At 46.3% G+C, this 22912-nt stretch overlaps 1 protein-coding gene across 2 annotated transcripts in view; it reads right to left on the reverse strand.

Moving 5' to 3' along the window:
- Nucleotides 1–22912, reverse strand: part of LOC130194992 (transcription factor Sox-6-like) — a 116685-nt gene that overhangs the window by 51345 nt on the left and 42428 nt on the right. For both annotated transcript variants that reach the window (XM_056416219.1, XM_056416217.1), the window contains 2 exons: nt 16038–16272; nt 13194–13395 (listed from right to left, as the gene is read on the reverse strand). In XM_056416219.1, coding sequence (XP_056272194.1) covers nt 13194–13395; nt 16038–16271 — 436 coding nt within the window. In that variant the 5' untranslated portion in view covers nt 16272. The remainder of the gene's footprint in view (nt 1–13193; nt 13396–16037; nt 16273–22912) is intronic.

Below are 22912 nucleotides of genomic sequence, written 5' to 3' on the forward strand. Positions count from 1 at the left end.
TTTCATTTATCCGATATTTTTCTTCTTTTTTTTCTTCATAGTTTTCTTGATTAACGTCGTCACGATTTTGCAAAAGGCCCAAAACTTCATATTCTAAATGGCGTGTTGTTGCGAGTTGGACAAACAGTGCAGCGCTCTGCCCAAGAAAATGACTTCAGCGCGGAGCGGACGGGTCAAAGTTCTTGTTGGTTCTGTGCGTGTCGTTATTTAAAGTCTGGCTGAGTTCATGAGATTCAGGTTCCAGGTTTCTGTTGCATGTTTTATTTTCTCCACGAAAACTGTGACGCAAAAAGGCAGCTCGGAGGTCGCCTGGAAGCTTTAATGGGTATAACATGTTAAAATGTAGTCGTGAGGAAATCTACCAAATATCAGAGTGAACCGGTTCTCCAGAAACACAATTCAGAGGCAGCCTGAAGATCACCTCATAGCAGGTACACGGCACACAACATGACCTTTGACCTTTAACACACACACATACATGAATTTGACCTCCCCTACAGTTAAATTAGGCCCCGACTGCATCTGGGTCTGACTTTGATTCCCACCCCGTGCTAAATACGATCACAAAGTAGTCCCTCCCAGCGGCGGAGGGATCTTTCTGATGAGATACGGTCCACCCTGCAGACCCGGTTCCTCCTGAAGGTGTTCGACACTAGAAAAGCCCGGCTGCCGGTCCCTGCTGGGGGGCCAGGGAGGTCCGGTCACTAAATGTGAAGCCGCGGTCGTCAAAGAAACTTTTACATTTTTTTTCAATATATGTAAACAGATTTTTCTCTTTGTGAGAGAAGCGGAAAAACAAGGTCACCTGGGATTTAATTAATTTAAAATGTTAAGTAACACATCTATTCACAGATCAATGGCATTTTGTTCCTCATATTTAATTAATTTATCCTCTCAAATGTTCAGGGTTTCTTTTTATTTTATTTTTTAAATTTCATTTACAGAAAAAACAACATAAATGGTCCTTTTGTGAAAAAAAAGAAGTTTTTTAAATACATTTTTTTCGACAGAAATAAATAAATGTAGAGAAGTCCTTGTAAATAGATTGAACGGAACAAACAAGTTGGAATATGTGAAACTGAGAAAAACAACATAAAGAAGCCGATGAACTTGGACACATTGAAATCGTCCGTCAGCTCTCGAGCTCTTAGATATATATATATATATACAGGACTGTCTCAGAAAATTAGAATATTGTGATGAAGTTCTTTATTTTCTGTAATGCAATTAAAAAAACAAAAATGTCATGCATTCTGGATTCATTACAAATCAACTGAAATATTGCAAGCCTTTTATTCTTTTAATATTGCTGATTATGGCTTACAGCTTAAGAAAACTCAAATATCCTATTTCTAAATATTAGAATATCATGAAGAAGTATACTAGTAGGGTATTAAACAAATCACTTGAATTGTCTAATTAACTCGAAACACCTGCAAGGGTTTCCTGAGCCTTAGACAAACACTCAGCTGTTATAAATCTTTTTTAACTTGGTCTGAGGAAATATTATAATTTTATGAGATAGGATTTTAGAGTTTTCTTAAGCTGTAAGCCATAATCAGCAATATTAAAAGAATAAAAGGCTTGCAATATTTCAGTTGATTTGTAATGAATCCAGAATGCATGACATTTTCGTCTTTTTTAATTGCATTACAGAAAATAAAGAACTTTATCACAATATTCTAATTTTCTGAGACAGTCCTGTATATATATATATACACTACCGTTCAAAAGTTTGGGGTCATCCAGACAATTTCGTGTCTTCCATGAAAACTCACTTATATTTATCAAATGAATTGGTGCTAACATAATTGCACAAGGGTTTTCTAATCAGACATTAGTCTTCTAAGGCGATTAGCAAACACAATGTACCATTAGAACACTGGAGTGATAGTTGATGGAAATGGGCCTCTATACACCTCTGGAGATATTTCATTAGAAACCAGACGTTTCCACCTAGAATAGTCATTTACCACATTAACAATGTAGAGAGTGTATTTCTGATTAATGTTATCTTTATTGAAAAAACAGTGCTTTTCTTTGAAAAATAAAGACATTTCTAAGTGACCCCAAACTTTTGAACGGTAGTGTATATATATATATATATATTTTATTTTAACTTTCAGATCAAATCAAACGACTGCGACTGGAACAGACTCACGATTACTTCTTTGTCAAACGCACGCTTTCCAAACACCCGTTTAAAACCCAAGCTTCTGGTTCCACTTTAAAGCATGATATATGAAACCCTGCTTAGCACACACACACACACACACACACACGAACGCGATGTGTGGTTCAGACACAATAGAAGCGTTGTTTTGGGTCGGGCCCTTGGGGGGAGCTGATGTGGGGGCGGAGACTGTGGTTTAGGTCACAGATGAGAGATGGGGGGGGGGGGGGGGGCTGGTGGTGAGTCTGGGCCGGGTCGGCAACCGCCCAGCTGACCAAAGAGGAGATAAGTGGATCCAACATGGCCGCCCGCCTGAAACCAGCAACCCCCGCCCCCCCCCGAATCCCCGAAGCTCGGCGACGACCTCAAAGTGGAGAGAAGCTCGCAACCTCTTTTTATCCCGCTTTATTTTAGGAGTTGTCGAAAACTTTGGTTCAGAGGAGGGATCTCCACGATATGTGAGAGAGATCTGATGTCGACGACGCTCGGTCCTCAGAGTCTTCTCCATCCGCCTTCAGATCAAAGTTCTTCACCAGGATGAAGATGTTTGGCAGTATTTGGGTTTATAGATTTACGGCTAATGAAGATTAGGGACTAAAATAAACATCACGGTTAACTAACATAAGCAAATGAGTATGAGTGAATATATTAGAAAGTGAAGGAGAAAGATGATAACAAGGTTCTGATCATACAGAGGAATCAATAAAATACATTATTATTTGTGCTGCTTGTGGTATTTTTTCTTTTTTAATTATATGTATTATAGATAGATATATATAGATAGATGGATATATATATATAGATATATATCTATAAATATATAGATATAGAGAGATAGAGAGATAGATAGAGAGAGAGATAAATATATGTATATTTATAGATAGATAGAGAGAGAGATGGAAAGATAGAGCGGTATAGAGATAGAGAGAGAGATAGATAAATGCTTCAGTCATCCCCAGTTGGGAATTTACAATATTTTATAGTTTTATAGTAACAATATATACAATACACTAAAAATAAAATCGCAGAGGAGAACATATTAAATTAAAGAAAATTAAAAATTAAAAGATTAAATTAAATAAAGTGCAGAGTATTTTTTCTTAATAAACACATACATAAGTCAAAGATTTCTTTACTGGGGCTGTAATAAAAAAATGGCTTTATTTATTTTTATTACAAAAACAATCTCTGGTTTTCAACCCAATGTAAAGAAGAAAGAAAAAGAGAAAGAGTATAGAACAAACATAATCACAGACGCATTGCCGTGTATCAAGTCCATGAGTGTGAACCACGCCCTGCTGGCTGCACACGGGCCACTACGGTCACATGACGCTCCATCACCAGGTGAACACTTTGCCATTTAACTGAAACACGAGTAAAAGAGGAGGAGGAGGAGGTGGTGATCAAAATCACCGTTTAAATCTGATTCTTGTGGACGGCGTTCGGCGCTCGCCCCGTACGCCGGCTGGCACGCCGCCAACGCCGCGGCCCGCTGCCCGTGTGTGTCGAGACCCACAGGCGGATCATTAGTAAACAGATCCCTCTCAGTTACCCAGGAGGAGATTCACGAAACCCACTGCCAGAGAAGAAGTCCGGCGTGAGTCGGGCCTGAGCCCTGGAGTCAGATTTAAAACGTCGATATTTTAAGTTTGAGCCGAAAAAAATCCAGACGACGCCCGTACACACACACACACGAGAGCGCGTCAATTAGTTTAATTAGGCTGAACTCTCGGGGGCCGACCCCACCGGCCCCGTTAAGCTGTCACCACAACTACTTCCACCTGAGTGTGTGAATCGGTAAACTATTACACACACACACACATACACTTGTTTAAGTTCAAAGTGGGGTCCTAACCGCAGCTTGGGGTCCTCGGCTCGTATTTTCGGGAATCTCACGGCGAATGTTTTTCTCCCTCCTCCTCCTCCTCCTCCTCCTCCTCCTCCTCCTCCTCCTCCTCCTCCTCCTCCTCCTCCTCCCGGTAAGGCACCATTGAACATCCGCCGCGCAAGTGGTGCCGCCGAACACCCCGAGGTGCACCAGCCGAAAGAAGGACGCACGCGATTGCGCTTCACCCCCTCGAAGGAGAGGACATACTTTCACACCGTTTGAGTGGCGGTAACAGCAGCGAGACGTCGACTCCGGCGAGGGAGAACAAAGTGACCGCGGCCTGGCAGCAGAACGTCTCTATTGTCACGCTGAAGGCTCGGCCTCGCTCTGACCTCCCCCCCTCCCTCCAGCTGGAGGAGCCATTATTTGGGTGATTGGGTGCGGGGCTCCTGGCCCTCGACTTAGGACCCGAAACGGGGCCGACACGAGCTTCCACACATGGACCGAGGACAGGCCTCGTAAAAAACAGCTGCGAGGGGTCACCGCCCGGGCCTAGAGGGTCCACTGGGTTCCTCTCCATGTATATTTACTTTACCCAATGCGACGGTGCAATTTATTAGTGGACGTGGAAGTGAACTAGAAGGTTATACAGCCCTCCAAAGATGTGAACAATAAATTTGCATGACTGAATAAGTTAGACCTTTTTTTTGAACACTTTAAAGCTGCTAAATATAACATGTATAGAACATTCATGAAGCAGCAAACATCTATTGCTCTGTGGAGGAATTAAGTCGATCTCTCTCTGCGCGTGTTGTAATCTGATATATTTGTATTTCTTTATTTTGTTCTCATCCTCAGAAGCTGATTGAGAATTATTATTTTTTGGGTCTTTTTTAATCATGCATTGCGGAAAAAGTGCAAACATTTTCTTTTTTATTACAAGTTACAAGTAAATTCCACGTACATGCATACGCTCATACATATACATCTGCCTTCATCTATGTATTTTGTTTCTTTAAATAAAAATTACAAAAGCTCACACACACACACATGTACACATGCATTTGTTTTTTTTCATACTTTTTCTCAATACTTTGACTTTATGAAGTTGTGTCCACTGTTTCGTCATCCTAGGTGTTATGTCTATGTCTTGTCTTTTGTCTTATAATATTTTTTTTTTAAGTGTTTAAGAGTTACAGCTTAATCTAGCCTTTGGGATTTTAAATATGGAGCTGTGGTTTTAATTCAATAGATTTCATCCATTTTATTTCCCCATACGTGTTGTTCTTATATCAATAATAGACCCAAAGGTCCCATTTTGTCAAACGGTTGTCTTTGTTTTTAAATCCTAAAGTTGTTCTAGGTGCTTTATGAATACTGTGACCGGCCGGGCTTGTTTCAGGAGGTCTTAAAGAGACAGACGCCATGTATTTGTATTCAAACAGACACATTGAAGCGTGTGAATATGTTCTCGGAGAAACCCCCAAAATATAAATATGAGCCTGAAAATGAGCCCGATATAGATAGATAGATAGATAGATAGATATATACTTTATTAATCCCAGGGAAATTGTGTTCAGTCAGTAAGCAGCACACACACAAAAAAAAAAAAAAAAAACAAAGAAGGGTTAGGGTGATCTGGCAAGAAGAACTGTAGTTGTACCTAGCAGAGCCCGGCAGCTGTGCGGCATTCTCCTCTCCTTCTCCTCCTTGTAGGAGAGGGCGTGAGGAGCGTCTGGAGAAAGTACCTCTGTGTGGAGAGGAGGTGGTGTGAGGTGGTCAGACACCAGTTTGGACGCAGACCTCTCAACACCCTCCTCTCACACCACTTCCAGTTCCGTGCTCCAGCCGGCCCCATGCTTCCGCCCCAGTTTGTTAAAGTTTGTGGTGCGCGGTGTCACCCGCTGCCAGCTCGCTAGTGCAGCCAATGCAGCGAGCACCACACTGGCCGACTGGCAGCTAACTCCAGCACTCCAACGGATTGCTGCTACGAAGGAATGAAGGAGAGCTCATCCTTCTAGGCAGCTCATCCTTCTTGCGTTGCGTTGATGTTTCAGCAGTCAGTCAGTCGACCAGGTACGGAGCCCGGGTACTTGTACTGCCACACCCCCCAGTCCACCCAGGGAGCGTCAGACTTGTCCTGGCTATCCTTCCTCCACCATCTCTGGTCTCATCTGTGGTCCTCCACACGTTCTGGCGCCCACTGGTTCAGCTCAGCCCTTTACAAAGTCACTCTACTTCTGCTGTACTCCTCCTCCATTCTGTACTCCTCCAGAATCAGATCCAATATGCCGACCACTGCAGAATCATCGTGACTTCTGCAGATACTGGGGACTCCGTGGGTGTACAGAAAGAAGAGACAGAACACCAGAGGAGGTCCCAACCAGACTCAACGTTCCAGACCACCCCCACTGAAAACACAGGTTGGCAGCAGGTAGTCAGGTCTGATGAGGGGTGGTCGCTGATGTGAGATGGTGGACCAGCTCACACCGCACACCCGGCATGTCACTAGCCAGTGGCGAAAGTGGCTCAAAGTGAGTGGAGAAAGTGACTCAGGTTCCATCCAGGTGCGGGATCCAGGTCTGACCTGGACTCGTTGGCTCCAGTAGATGGATGCTGAGCTCCCCCAAGGAGGCTGAGGCAGTTCGCAGAGGGTCCCCACATGGCCAGGGAGGTCGGCCAGCCAGGGGGGCCAAGACCTTTCACCTGCGGCATCAGTGGTGGAGGTGAGGCTACGGTGTGTTTTGAGGGCCAGAGGACAGGGACCACAGGGGACCAGAGGACCGACGTCTTCACCACGCTACCTCCCGCTGAGGGACCTGGGTTGGCAGAGGGCGCTGGGCAGGAGAGAGCGATAGGGGGCGCAGGGGGTGGCGGGCGAGCCATCTGGGACCCTCAGCTCTGGTGTGGGCTGCGCTCTCTTCTGCCAAGCTGTCTGTCACCTGGTTCAGCGAGAGAGAGGAGGGAGGAAGAGAGGGTTGTATTTGACATTTGGTGGGGCGTCTCAGCAGGAGGGGGGGGGGAGGGGGGGTGTTTGAGAGGTGGTGTGTGTGGGAGGCAGGGGAGGGCTGTGAACTGAACACAAAAATGAACAGGCTGTTGGTTCCCCCGCCCTGGCCCTCCCCCTGCTGTCTGCTCCCTCCTTGAACCCAGTATGCCTCACTGGGCCTCCACCTTGCCATGTCCTGTTTTTCAGCTCCCAGCTGTTCTTGCTCCAGCCCCTTCCTGTCCTTCCTCTCCCTGAGCTTCAGGCTGCGCCTCAGCGCTCTGGCTCATCCCTCCAGACCCGAAAGCAGCTTTCTTCATGTGTAGCTCGCCTTGGCCGTCCCCAGGCTGGTGATGCTTTGTTGTGGTCCAAGCAGCACATGGGATGATGGGATTATGGACAGAACTTGATGTGTGATATGATGGGTGTGATGGTCCTTATACTTGATGTCCTCCCACACGGCAGTCCACACAGCGCTGATGTTGACCCCAGTCGTGTGAACACGTTCAACCTCCTCAGACCACCCTCCCACAGTCCCTGGTGGTCTTAACAGCTCACTTAGGAAGGGACCAGCCTGGGGGACCAGGCCTCGGTGTCACCAGACAGGGGGAGGGGGGGAGGCGGGGGGCATGAGGCAAATCCAGAGTCATCCAGGTCCAGAGGTCCAGTGTCGAGTCTATGTATTTCGTTAACCATGGCGAGAGCAGGGATGGTGGGGTTGGTGTGTGGTGATAGTGTGAGTGTTGGTAGGCGCCAGTGCCCAGAGTGAATGCTCCAGGCTGATGATTCAGCAGAGCAGACACAGTGGAGTGGTCCTCAGCGTCAGACACAGCAACTTGATGACAACCAAAGGCACTATGCACAAACTACGGCAAATAGTACAACATCTCATCAGGTTCAAACAGACATCCCGCTTCTCCGTCAACGGCACACATGGTCCGGTCACACCCGGCCTCGGTCTTACCAACAGCGATCACGCCTCTCTCTTATCCCGCCCCGTGGCAGCTCTGCTCTGTGCTGCGTCTGAGCCGGGCAGGTGCCGCTGTGATCTCGGGCAAAGGCAGCGCCGATCAAACGTAGAGCAGCGTCTCCCAACGTCCACGGAAAGACCTCGGTCATTACCAGCGCGCGAGGAGACACATCCGTACGAAGCCGTTCTCATCGCCAGTACCGCCCAAGACCTCTCTTATGTCTGACGCCCTAGCTGCCGGTTTGTATCCTCTCTTTTCCTGGGTTTATATCTCTCAAGCTAGCCAGCGCGGGACTCAGCCTCTCTCCGGGCGGGCGATTGTCCTCAACTCAGCTTGCAGACTTCTGCGCGCCCAGCAACGGTCCAGTCAAGCTCAGCCAGCCTCACCCAAGATAATCACGACAAAGTGAGTCAATAAAAGTCAAAGACGACGAAAGCCACAGTAGATGTATCGAAAAGCCACCGTAACTGAAGTGTCAAGAAAAATAAAGAAAATAAAGAAAAAAGAAAAAAAGAAAAAAAAAGCAAAAAAAAATTTTATGTCTCCTTGAACTGGTTTAGATCTCTTTAGTAGGGATTCATGAATTAGTCACACAGGTGTCCGTTTTATAAGCGCCGTCCAGCGGTATTTGAGCCCGATGTCATTTGCAAATGAAGCACGTGGATCGTACCAGCGATTCCTAAAGGGCTCGGGGGCATGAACGGGGGAGGGGATGTGAAGTGTTTCCCAGGCTCTGGCCGCGTTAGATGGCCGACTAAGTTGTCACGAGGGCGCCGCGCCCACGCCAAGCCCCCCCCCCCCTGTTCCCCCCTCCCCCGTTTACAGTGTGTTTGGCTCACAACAATACAGATGATGATAATTCAGTCATCATAAACCTGGAGGAAGTCTGATTGCACACGTCCCTGGATTTAATGCCCGTCGTTTTTTTGCCACTTTTTTCTCTCCTTTTTTCCCCGTATCGAGGGATCAAGGAGACGAGGTGAGGTCGGATCAATCATCGCTAACGAGGCAACGCTAAGCGAGGCGGGTTATTGTGTTATTATCACAGGCCTCTCATCCTCTTCTGTCTGTTCTTTTAAATGAGGGAGGATGGAGCAGCTTTACGCGTCTCTTTCTCCCTCGTGCCGCCGGCCTTGGACATTTCATTCAGCCGCCGGCCGCCCGGCTCCATGCAGAACTAAGTGCTCCAGCGCTGTGGAGCTCCAGCGTTGTGGAGTCTTTTGTGTGCGGCGGGTCTTTTGTGTCTGAACCTTGACGCCACGCCGCCGCAACTCAACGCCGAGGAAGAGTCGGCAGCATGTCGTCACCGAGAGGAAGACGAGCAGCAAGGAGAGGAGACACCGCTAGTGACCACGAGGCTTTGAGTATAGCTGAGGCGGAAGAAGGGAAGAAAGAGAAGAAGAAGGACAAGGAGAAGAGGAAAAAGGAGAAGAAGAAGGATGAGAAGAAGAAGAAGAAGAAGTCGACGAAGAAGGGGAAGAATAAGGAGAAGAAGAAGACGAAGAAGAAGGAGATGAAGAAGGGGAAGACTAAGGAGAAGAAGAAGAAAAATAAGGGGAAGAAGGAGAAGAAGAAAAAGAAATAGAAGACGAAGGGGAAGAAGAAGAAGGGGAAGACTAAGGAGAAGAAGAAGAAGAAAAGGAGGTTTGGAAATGAAGCGTTCAGCCGTCTATCGACAAATTTCCCCTTGAGGATTAATAAAGTATATATCTATCTGAACTCGTTAGAAGAAGAGAAAATACAATCGTCTGTAAACCAGTGCATGAATCCGTGTTCGTCCCACGCCGTCTTCACGGGAACGTTCACGAGGCCCACGGTGACGACTCATGGTTACGCCGTCGTCGTGGTAATCACGTTTTTTTTCCCATCTCTGTCCGTGCTAAGTGTTTGCAGCGTGATCAATGCCACGAGTCCTTCGGGACGGCAGTTCCGCTAATTAGCAAAAGAGGAAGAGCCGGAACTCAATAGTACCCCCCCCCCCCCCACCCAATTCATCATTGAGTCATTCATGAATGAAACATTTCTGGATGGAACTCTTTGAATATATTTCGTGCTCGAGATCTGTTTGTTGGACCGAATTTATGATCAACTGACAACGTTGGTGAAGTGTTTGTTGCGTGGTTGCTTTGATTTTTTTTTTTTTATCATTATTTTCCTGCTTTATCATTTTTTATTTTTGTGTTTCCCTTCTTGGCCAGATGCATGGTTAATTTTTTGCTCTATTCTTTATTTATTTTTCCTTATTTATAATTATTTTCCTGCTTTAACATTTTTTATTTTTGTGTTTCCTTACGGCCTTTCTTGGCCAGATGCATGGTTAATTTTTTCCTTTTTTTAAATGTATTTTTATGTTGTATTATTATTATGCATTCTTACTTTTGAAGATTGTATTTCTGTAAAAATACCTAAATAAAATATCAAGTATACAAAAAAATTGATATATATATTTCTGGAGCTGCTGATGTAAAATCAATCCACCGCTTCTCCTGCATTATTAAAAATATATATATTTTGATCCTTGAAAAAAATATATATCAGTGAGTGACCAGTAAATATGAAGAATTATCAGATTTGACCAATTAAAAATAAAGGACCAAATTCAACATCGTGGTCGTGTTTTCCGATTAAAAATGGATGAAAAATCCTTGATTTTTGCCACAGAGTAAATATTTTATAAATAGTCTTTTCATGTGATATTTATGATCAACATCACTTATAATTGTGATTACCGTGTTTGTTTGTTTTCATTAATTCTATGTTTCCCTAATAATAAACACAACACTTACGAAAGGAGAAGATAAAAAAAGAAGATATGAAAGATTTAGTCGACCCCCTTAGTTAAAAAAATTAACATGAAGCGTTCACTGTGCTCCTCCAGTTAAAGAGCACGGCGTATTCCACGGTCCAATCAGAGACCGGGAAATATTTACAATTGTATAATGAAAAGAAAAGATGAATGAATAAACTAATGACATTTTTGTTTACTGAGATGGATTATTTTAGAATAAAAATAACAGCAAACGGGAACAACGGAGCATTTGCAGAAACATAAGATAGAAAAGAAGAAGAAGAGGAGGAACGAGAAGAAGAACAAGTAGAACAAGAAGATGAAGAAGAACAAGAATAAGATGAAGAAGAAGAAGAAGAAGATTAAAAAGAACAAGAACAAGATGAAGACCAAGAAGAAGAAGAGGAACAACAAGAAGATGAAGAAGAAGAAGAGGAACAAGAAGAAGAAGAACAACAACAACATGAACAAGAAAAAGAAAAAGAAGATCACGCACTTCAAGATGTCCCCGAGCATTTCCTACCACTCATGTCCCGTTTGATTTGACAGCAAGATGTCACAACACTTTGTAACACACCCACACACACACACACACACATACACACACACACACGCTTCCTGACTTTCAACTAAAGGCCTGCGCTCCGCCTGCGGCCCACTTTACCGCATCAATACCAAAGTGAAACCTTCAGAGGGATGGAGCTCCGACACGGTCCTGATCACGATGGGCACGGGAAGCAGGAAGAGGGGGCGGGGCTTCAGACGGGGGCGAGAAGGGGCGTGCTGAGGCATGCTGGGAGACTTGAGCTGAGGCATGCTGGGAGACTTGAGCTGAGGCACGCTGGGAGACTTCCCCAGATCACAGGAGCCGAGGAGAGAGACCTGTGTCTCCTCTGATTGATGCTGTGATCTAACGGGCAGAGAGGATCCCGGCGGCTCGTCATTAGACCATCAAACGGATCGTCTCGGGAGGACGCGGCCGGAAAGGGAAAACAAAGAGAAGGTGTGTGGCCGCTCTGGCTCCGCGTGAGGAGAGAGGGAGCGAGGGAGTTTAAGGGAATAAGCGGCCGTCGCTTTATATTCATAGAATAAACCGACAATCTGGCACTTTTAAAAGTTATAAGGCTGACGTCTGACTTTTTTTAAGATAAAGATCTTCACTCATTACCAGTGGACGAGTGGCCTTCTGGTTTTTGGGGGTTTCTTGTCACTGTCACGGGTTGTGGCTCAGGTGCAGAGAAAACAAGGCTGGACTTTAAATAGAAACAAAAAACTCTCTTTACTCAAGGAAAAACAAAGGAACACCGGGAAAACTGACAGGAATCTATACGAAACATTTTGTCGACCCCCTTCGTTTAGAATATGACCACGAAGCGTTCAATGTGCTTCTCGAGTTAAAAAACAATGACGTATTCCATGGTTCAATCGGAGACCGGGAAATATATGCAATATATTATTTATTTATTTTTTTAAACAGCAAACGGAAACAACGGAGCGTTTGCAGAAGCATAAGATAGAAAAGAAGAAAGCTGTCACGGGGTGAGGCTAAAGGTGCAGAGAAAGCAAGGCTGTGTTTAAATAGAAACAAAAACTCTGTTTACACAAGGAAAGAGGTTGAACCAAGGAACAAAGGAAAACTGACAGGACTCACCCAAGACAGGAACAAGGACACGACTAGGGACAATAGTAACAACAGACTACAAACCGACGGCAGACAATGCCAAGACTGGCACATTATATAGGGGGGGGGGGGGTTATATATAACAGTTGTACGGCATGATGCAATCAGGGAGACAGAGGAGTGGCTGAGGGCAGGTGAAGGGAATGAACCAATCAGGAGACAGAGGAGTGGCTGATGGCAGGTGAAGGGAATGAACAATCTAGGCGTTCAACGTCACGAACAAGCCAGAAAACCGGATTAGTGAAGAGGGGAAATGTTTGGATCAAGCAAGAGGCCCAAGGCAGCCAATGGGATCAAGCAAGAGGCCCAAGTCAGCCAATCGGATCAAGCAAGAGGCGGGCTTTATAACAACAGAAGACTTTCGGCCTATAGAAGAAGACTTTCGGCCTATAGAAGAAGACTTTGGGCCTAAAGAAGAAGACGTTCAGCCTAAAGAAGAAGACTTTGGGCCTAAAGAAGAAGAAGAAGACTTTCGGCCTATAGAAGAAGACTTTGGGCCTAAAGAAGAAGAATTTGGGCCTAAAGAAGAAGAAGACTTTGGGCCTAAAGAAGAAGACTTTCAGCCTAAAGAAGAAGACTTTGGGCAGAAAGAAGAAGACGTTCAGCCTAAAGAAGAAGACTTTGGGCCTAAAGAAGAAGAAGACGTTCAGCCTAAAGAAGAAGACTTTGGGCCTAAAGAAGAAGACTTTGGGCCTAAAGAAGAAGACTTTCAGCCTAAAGAAGAAGACTTTGGGCAGAAAGAAGAAGAAGAAGACTTTCGGCCTACCGTCTTGCTCCGTCTTGGTCAGCTCCACCAGTTTCTTCTGCTTCAGCGTGTCCACCACGTCCGCCAGGCTTCCCTTGCGGCGCTCCGGCGTCCCGAAGACGAGGCCGACCATCGGCTCCCTGGAGCCCTCCTCCGGCTTGGGCGGAGAGGTGGAGTTAGTCCGGTAGGAGTAGACGGAGCCGCCTTTACTGCTCTCATTGTCCTGGGGAGGAGACGAAAAAGGTCAGAACCTCTGGAATATAGATACATATCCACACTTATGCAGGTTTGAATGGGTCATTCCATTCTCTCTAATAAAGATATTAAAGGCCCATCAGAAAAGGCAAGAAGTCACATGACCACAGAAATAGAAATACTGTGAATAACTATCGAGCGTATACAAGTGAGGTCACTCACTGGTTAGTGGTCTGCTTGAGTTATATGTCGTTGTGTGTTTTTGTTGTGGGTGGAGCTAACATTTTAACGTTCAAATTGAGATGAAAACCAAGAGGAGTCACCCCCTGGTGGTCAGGAGAGAGAATGCAGCTTTAACACATGAAGCATAGACTTCTATTCAACCAGAGGAGTTGCCCCCTGGTGGTCAGGAGAGAGAATGCAGCTTTAACACATGAAGCATAGACTTCTATACAACCAGAGGAGTCGCCCCCTGGTGGTCAGGAGAGAGAATACAGCTTTAACACATGAAGCATAGACTTCTATACAACCAGAGGAGTCACCCCCTGATGGCCATTCGAGAGAATGCAAGTTCAAGGCGCTTTAGTCACAGGTTCAGAAACCTGACATCGACACGAGTCATCTTGGGTTCGTTAACAATAAACCGCAAGATTTATAGATTAATTAAAATGCACCGTGATTTAAAAATAATATTTAAAGGGACACACACACAAATTCCCACAAAAAGCCTCCGTGTTGACACAGTTGTCACCGGCTTACTAGCTTTCTGTTTCGGTGCTGCGGGAGTGTTTCTGTTCCCTCTCCGGGTCAAAGTTAAGTGAGAGTCTATATTTAAGTCTATATTTACCGAGACGATAAGCCTCTTCAAGACGACCACATTGTACTGAAACAACAGACACTCCGGCACAGGTGTTCTCACACCGCGGCTATTTCTGGACGCTTTCTCCTCCCCTTACAGAGTGTGTGTGTGTGTGGGGGGGGGGGATCTCCGAGAACTTTACTAGGCTTATGTTTCAGAGACAAGGGGCTCTAACTCACAGCGGGATCTTAAGACGCCCTTGAAGCGGCTCCCCGAGGCCCTCCATGTGCACTTTGCCTTTAAGATGCCTCTGTAATGAGGATTAGGACGTAGCGTAAGTCACTGTCGTTCAGGTGTGTTCGTTCAGGTTTCACACATTAACGATCGGGACAATGCGAACACGCGATTAACACCGCGACGTGAGTTTGTCCTTGAGCAAGGCACTCGTCCCCACCACGAGATACAAAGGCATCATCTTCTCAAAAAGGGACAATTAAATATTCGAAGAAGCGTATCAAAAGGGTCAACTGGTGAACTATCTGCTCCCGATGAGCTTCTCAAAAGTGGAAAGAAAGGATGAAATATTTGAGAATAATTCGAGAAAAAAATGTATAAAGTGTCCTTCACTTATTGGTCAATGGAGTCTAAACTAGTTCCACGAGATTCATGTTCCCTTGCTGTTGGAGGGAGGAGTTTCATGTCCTATTTCTGTTGCTATTCTTTAAATTTAACATTATTTCGTGTGCTTTGACTTCTTAGAAAAACTGTTTTGGCAAACTTCTTCTTTTAACCAGTGCTAGACCTTCTTTTACACAAGCTGGTTTTCTTTCTTTTATTTTACAGTCTTGGGGTCAGTTGACAAACACAAAGGTTTAGGTAATTAAGTTTATATCTTTTAAATATATTTAAAAAGCAAAACTTGACCACAGTTTGAGTCTTTTGGGGAAGCCTTTCTTCATTTTCTTTCTTTTCATCTTCTTTTTCAGAACACGCTAAAACAAAAAATGTTGTATTATTATTTGTATTGATATACATATATATCATATTATTATCTATTATTATTATTATTAATAATAATATATATATTATTATTATTAATAATAATAATATTATATATATTATATTATTATTATTCGGTGTGTGTATCCAGGAATATATTGTTGCCACCGAAAGTCAAGTGTTCTATAATATCTTTAAAGTTCTGAGAATTAATTCATTTAGTTATAATCTCAAGAGAACAACGAAAAAATATATTTTAGTCTTTCGTAAAAAAAAAGATCCGAAGTGTGAGCCGGACTTTAGTTTCAAAACAGAAAGAAACTTTATCCTCACAAGTTTCCACTTTCCTCAGGGGCTGAAGTCAAACACGCCTCTTCCCAATCGGGACCAACAGAACCAGAGGCCAAGTAACTAATGCTTTAACACACACACACACACACACACACACACACACACACACACACACACACACACACACACACACACACACACACACACACACACACACACACACACACACACACACACACATGAAGACGGGAGGTGGAGAAGAGAACAACCAAGGGCTATAACTCTCTAGAGGGGAAGCCTCACTGGGCTGCCTACAGCACTGCCTGCAGCACACAGACCAGAGAGGACCACTGGTGTGTGTGTGTGTGTGTGTGTGTGTGTGTACGTGCGTTCAACGTGTGTGTGTGTGTGTGCATTCGATTGAGCACAATCATCATTATGCATGAGAATTTGCACACCCTGTGTAGCGCTGCATGTGTGTTTTATGAGCCGTGTGTGTGTTTACACCACACACACACACACTCTTATAGATTTGAGTTACGCCAGCATATCTCCAGGTAAGAACCGGGTCAGCGTCTCACCGTGGCAACGGGCGCCATGCTGTCCCACCCCGCGTCCGTCAGCTTGTCCCCGATTGGCTGCGGCTCGTCCGGGGGGGCGTGGCCGTGAGAGGAAGCGGGAGACGGCGTCTCCTTCGGGCCGTCTCGCTCGCCGCCGGCCCAGGCGGCGTTGTCCTGACCCATCGCCTCTTCCTCCTCCTCCTCTTCCTCAGAGGGCGGGTCAAAGGGAGGCGTCGCTCCCATGGAAGACATCATTCTGTGGAGGACAAGACGGAGAGTCAGTTATGAGAGGAGAGGAGACGAGGGGAGAGGAGACGAGGGGGGGAGGAGAAGAGACGAGAGGAGAGGAGATAAGGGGAGAGGAGACAAGGGGAGAGGAGACAAGGGGGGGAGGAGAGGACAGGAGACGAGGGGAGAGAAGATGAGAGGAGAGGAAAGGAGAGGAGACGAGAGGAGACAAGGGGAGAGGAGAGGAGAGGAGATGAGACAAGGGGAAAGGAGACAAGGGGAGAGGAGGTGAAAGTAGAGAAGAGGACAGAAGAGGAGAGGAGATGAGGGAAGAGGAGACAAGGGGAGAGGAGGTGAAAGGAGGTGAAGGGAGAGGTGAGGAGAGGACAGAAGAGGAGAGGAGATGAGAGGAGAGAAGGGGTAAGGAAAGGAAAGGAGAAAAGAGGACAGGAGATGAGGAGAGGAGGACTCAAGTGACCCGTGCTGCTCATCTCTCAAAAGAAAAAAGAAAAAGTGTTTGAGGGTTCAGAATCATTTGAACGATTAATTCACAACTTTATTTAAAAGATATAATCGACTTAAAGCACACATCACATTACAGATATTTGGCTTTAATCGCAATGGGAGAAATCTACGATGACTGCAACACACACACACACACACACACACACACACACACTGCCACGGGGATAATCTATTAGTCTATGAAGCAGCATCGAGGCCTCTCACCACCTCCGAGCTGCTGCTGCCTCAGGCTGGGGGAGCCATTAGGCTGGAACCTCATTGGCTGAAATGACTTCCCTATACTTATGAGGACGTTCATCGACCACACTCCCCCCCCCCCCCCCCCCCAGCCCTTAAACGTCTGACTCCAAATGCAAACGCAAAGGGTTCTCCAGGGTTTTCCACATCTTTTACACACACACACACACACACACACACACGACTGCATGCGAAGTGGAGCAGATTGCCCCTTCAGTGTTAGCAGCCAGTAGATCACAGCCTCCCGGGTCCCTTAAACGTAAATCTGACCCTCAGTCACGTGTCTGGAGGGAGAGAAGTAATCGGCCGCACAGTGTGTGTGTGTGTGTGTGTGTGTGTGTGTGTGTGTGTGTCATTGACACTGAGGAGTGTATTATAAGAGCAAGATAAAAAACTGAAACCACGCGGCGAGATGAGAGAGAGAGAGAGCGGAAGAGGATGGAGTGAAAAAACATGAATGGGTGGAGATTCCCCAGGGTCTGGAGTGTAAGAGAGAGAGTGAGAGAGAGAGAGAGTGAGAGAGTGAGAGAGAGAGAGAGAGAGAGAGAGAGAGAGTGAGAGAGAGAGAGAGAGAGAGAGAGAGAGTGAGAGAGTGAGAGAGAGAGAGAGAGAGAGAGGAGAGTGAGAGAGAGAGAGAGAGAGAGAGAGAGAGAGAGAGAGAGAGAGAGAGAGTGAGAGAGGAGAGAGAGAGTGAGAGAGAGTGAGTGAGAGAGAGATATACTGAGACTCAACTCTGACCTGAAGATGTCTGAGGACCATGAATAGTTTCACGCCCATTAAAAGAAAACACACACACACACACACACACACACACACACACACACACACATCTCTCTCATATCCTCTTTTCAGACTCCCTCCGTTCCCAAAGAGATCCAGAAGGGAGTTGAAGACTCGACCGCCGACCGCTGTTCATGTCGCAGAGCGTTGTCGAGTTATTTTGATGATGCTTTTCTTTATTTTATATTTGACTTCATACCGTGATGAAACCCAATTGTTAATAAAAACAGCCACGCCTAACGTGTATTGTGTACGTATGTAACGGCACGTGCTATTTATATATTTATATATATTTATATATATGTAGATATATTTATGTATATTTATATATATTTATGTATATTTATTTATATTTATGTATATGTATTTATATGTATGTATATTTATTGATATGTATGTATATTTATATTTATGTATGTATATTTATATATATTTATGTATATTTATATATATGTACGCTACGCCCTGAGATCAGGTTTCTTTCAGAGGAAAACTCGCCAACCTAAAAGCTGCAGGTTGGTGACGAGCTGGAGGAGAGACTCAGAGAGTCAAGAGGTTCAGGATCCACCGTGAGGCCTCTGCCAGTCCAGGGAACGCCAACCAAGTTCACGGCCATTTTTTCCGTAGCCTTGGCCTCATTTATCCTCCAGCGGTGCTAGCTCCGCCCAAACGCCTGATTCGACAAATTGGAGTTGCAGTCGCCCGTCAGCCGACAGGTTTACGCTTTCCTGTAAACTCTGTTGTTGTAAACCGACAGTGTGAGAACATGAGGCCCCAGGAGGAGGAGGAGGAGGAGGAGGAGGAGGAGGAGGAGGAGGAGGAGGAGGAGGAGGAGGAGCTATATTTAGCTGACAATATCGCTGGTGCTGTGTTAATGGCGGAGCTTAAGACTTAGTTTCTTGGAACCGGGTCTCATATGGCACAGGAATGACCGCCCCATACTCCGCCCCACTGATATGGTATCATCGGATTGCCTCTCCGTGATTGGTCGGGCTGGGAAAACAGCGTTTAGATGACTGCCTGGTTGATACGCTAATACAGCAAACGTGGCGCTCGACCGATGCCTCAGGAGCCTCAAATCGTCCTCGCTTTCGCGTGTTGGCCTGCTCGATCATCGCAGGCGTTATTGAAACCGCATTTCTAAAAGTTGATGCCAAAAAGAGGTTTCCACGCTGTTGACGGGACAATGAACGGATGGCGCCTCGCCCGGTTCAAGGCACGTTCCTCTTTTGATCTTTTTTGAATATTTATTCCGCTTTTTTCCCCTGATCCGATGGGAGGTCAAAGGTCAGGGATGTCGTGTAAAGCCCTCTGAGGCAAATTTGAAATTTGTGATTTGAGGCTATACATAATGATCTGAATTTAATTGATTTAAAGGGCCAGACATCAGGTTTAGTAACGACGACGGGGTTGCCGTGCGACATCATCAAATAAATGTAAACAGGAAGAAGACGGGCCCGATCCGCCCAGAGCACGGTACGCCAGGACCAGTGTTTTGAAGCGGATGCGGCAGCCACCGTAACCAGTGGAGAGAGGAGGAGGCGGAGTGGTGGGTGAATTTCGGGAGGCTGAAGACCAGTCGAGCTGCTGCATTCTGGATGAGCTGCAGGGTCGATGGCCTTGCAGGTAGACCAGCCAGGAGGAGTTGCAGTAGTCGAGGCGTGAAATGACCAGAGCCTGGATCAGAACCTGCGCCTTCTGAGTAAGAAGGACGTATTCTCCTGATGTTGTGCAGCATGTACCTACAGGAACGCGTCGTCGTCGCAGCGATGTTGGCCAGGGAGAGTTGACTGTCGAGTGTCACCCGGGGTTCCTGGCAGTCCGGTGGGGCCAACACAGAGCTGTTGAAGGTGATAGTCAGGTCGTGGGTGGGGAAGCCTTTCCCTGGAAGGAATAGTAGCTCAGTCTTGTCAGGGTTGATCTTCAGGTGGTGAGCAGACATCCACTGAGAGATGTCAGTCAGACAGGCAGAGATTCGTGCCGCCACCCGTGTTTCGGACGGTGGAAACGAGAAGATCAGTTGGGTGTCATCAGCATAGCTATGGTAGGAGAAGCCATGCGAACGAATGACAGAGCCGAGAGAATTTGTGTACAGAGAGAAGAGGAGGGGACCCAGGACAGAGCCTTGAGGAACCCCAGTAGTGAGAGGACAAGGATCAGACACAGATCCTCTCCAAGTTACCTGGTAGGTGCGGTCTTTAAGGTAGGAAGAGAAAATAGCGAGTGCAGTGCCTGAGATCCCCAGGTCCTGAAGAGAAGAGATCAGGATCTGGTGGTTCACGGTGTCAAATGCTGCAGAAAGGTCGAGAAGGATAAGGACAGAGGAGAGAGGCTGCTCTAGCAGTGTGAAGCTGCTCAGAGACAGCAAGGAGGGCCGTCTCTGTCGAGTGGCCGGCCTTGAATCCAGACTGGTGAGGGTCAAGAAGGTTGTTACTGTGGAGATAGGAGGACACTTGGCTCAAGATAGCTCGCCCAGAGTTTTGGAGAGAAAAGGAAGAAGAGAGACCGGTCTGTAGTTGCTGACTTCAGACGGGTCGAGCGGGTTTCTTCAGGAGAGGGTTGACCTCGCCTCCTTCAGAGAGTTAGGGAAACAGCCAGTTGAGAGGGAGCTGTTAATAAGATGGGTGAGGAAGGTCAGAAGGTCAGGAGCAATAGCCTGGAGAATGGGAGACGGGACGGGTCAAGGGCGAGGTGGTCGGTCATGGAGGTCACCAAGCCAAGAACTTGATTGGGAGACAAGGGGTGAAAGAGGAAAGAGAGGGGGATGAAGAAGTTAGTGTTGGTGAGGTGATAGAAGATGGATTTGTAAGGAGGAGCGTATGTCGCCTATCTTGTTTGTAAAGTAGTCGACAAAGTGGCTCGGCAAAAGGGTGGAAGGAGGAGGGGACAGGGGGATCAAGGAGGTTGGAAAAGATAGAGAAGAGTTTTTGGGGTTAGAGAAGGAAGACTGAATTTTGGTCAGGTAGAACGAGCTTTTGGCTGCAGAGATAGAGGAAGAGAAGGAGGAGACGGGAGATTGATAGAAGAGCAAGTCTTCCGCTTGATTCGATTTGCGCCATTTTCTTTCCGCCGCAGGGTGGCTCTCTCGGCGCCAAGACCGAGTCCGACAACCACGGAGCCGGAGAGGATTTCCGAACCGGTCGTGTCTTAAAAGGACAAAGAGAATCAAGAGATGAAGACAGGGAAGAGAGGAGAGTGTCTGCGGCAGAGTTAGGATGCATGAGTGAGAAGCAGTCAGTTGAGGGGAGAGCAGATAGGACAGAGGAGGCAAGAGAGGAGGGACAGAGGGTGCGAATGTTGCGGCGTACAGGTGCAGAGTCTGTAGATATGGGTGGGTTGTCAGTACCAGAGAGCGAGAGAGTAAGAGATGAAGAAGTGGTCAGAGACATGGAGAGGAGTCACAGTGAGGTTAGAGGTAGAGCAGTTTCTTGTGAAAATGTAGTCAAGGTGGTTGCCGGCTTTGTGAGTAGGAGGAGAGAGGACTGAGGAGAGGTTAAAGGAAGACAATAAGAGTAAGAGATCACATGACTTCTCTGTCTGGATGTTAAAGTCACCCAGAAGGATGAGCGGGGGCCGTGTTCGAAGTTCGATAGGAGGACGTCTAGCTCCCAAGAAATCTCCCAAAGAACCAGGGACGTAGAGAACAACAATGTGAAGTTGGACGGATGAGTAACGGTCACCGATGAAACTCAAAAGTCAGTGGGATAAAGAGGAAGCGGGTAGGGACAGAACCACCATGTGGGTGAGATGAGTAAACCTGTACCTCCACCCGACCAGAGGGTCTGGGTGTGTGGCTAAAGGAGAAGGCAGAGGAGAGAGCAGCCGGGTAGACGTGTTGTCTGCTGTGATCCAGGTCTCAGTGAGAGCCAGGAAGTCAGCGACTGCTCCACAGCAAAGCCAGAGATGAAGTCGGCCTTGCGGTTGGCTGACTGACAGTTCCAGAGCCTCCTGTGACCAGGTGCTGGGTGTGAGTAGAACGGTAGGAAGGATAACAGAGGAGGGTTCCGCACATGAATGAGCGAGTCCTATAGTAACTACGAGTAGAGATACGCATAAAAAGGAAAAGACACATATTCAAAAATGGGGAAATACTCAGCCACCCCCAAGACTCCACGGAAGAGCCTTATGTCTTTGTCTCCCGAGTCTTCGTCCGATGAGTCACGCTGACGAAAAACCCCTAATTCTCAAGTTATGAGCCCAAGTTAGTGCCACTACCCAGCCGTTGACACCGCCCCCTCGGCTTTTGGGTATTCAAATGATACTAATAGAAACCAGGCATTTCATCGTCATCTAATCAGTGAAGATTCACAGGTGTCGGAACACAGGACACACTTCTTACCTAAACAACTCCTTAAACAGTGACAGACTCAACAATCCAGTTTAATCAAATACAACAGTAACTTTAGTAGATAAAACTAGTTTAAAGAAGATACTAGCAGGATCCAGTAGTCAGGTAGTCTCGCCTCACAGGTATGTCTATAACACACATATTCAATGGGGAACATCAGCCACCCCAAGACGAAGACTCAGAGAAGACCTTCTTTGTCCCCGAGTCTTCGGTCTGATGGTGATGAGTGACGCCGAAAACTCCCCACCCTAGGCAAGTTATGTTAGTGCTAATTACCTCCAGCCGCTTTTGCTTGCTGACGCCCTTGGCTTTTCAAACTCAACTCATTAGAAAACCAGGTGATCATCGTCATTCAATCAGTGAAGATCAGGTGTCGGTGTGCAGGACAGGACACACCTCCAAAACAAACTCCAAAGACTAACAGACAGCAGCAGCAGCTTTAATCATCAAATACAATAGTAACTTTAGTAGATAAAACTAGTTTAAAGAAGATACTTAGTAGGTCAAGTATGTAGTAGTCTCACCACAGGCAGAAAATAAATGTCTATGAAGCAGCATCGAGGCCTCTCACCACCTCCGAGCTGCTGCTGCCTCAGGCTGGGGGAGCCATTAGGCTGGAACCTCATTGGCTGAAATGACTTCCCTATACTTATGAGGACGTTCATCGACCACACCCCAGCCCTTAAACGTCTGACTCCAAATGCAAACGCAAAGGGTTCTCCAGGGTTTTCCACATCTTTTTTTTAGGGCTAATTGGTGCGTTTAAGTGATACACACA

The sequence above is a fragment of the Pseudoliparis swirei genome, chromosome 6 (genome assembly GCF_029220125.1).
Source record: "Pseudoliparis swirei isolate HS2019 ecotype Mariana Trench chromosome 6, NWPU_hadal_v1, whole genome shotgun sequence".
NCBI classification, from domain to species: Eukaryota; Metazoa; Chordata; class Actinopteri; order Perciformes; family Liparidae; genus Pseudoliparis; species Pseudoliparis swirei.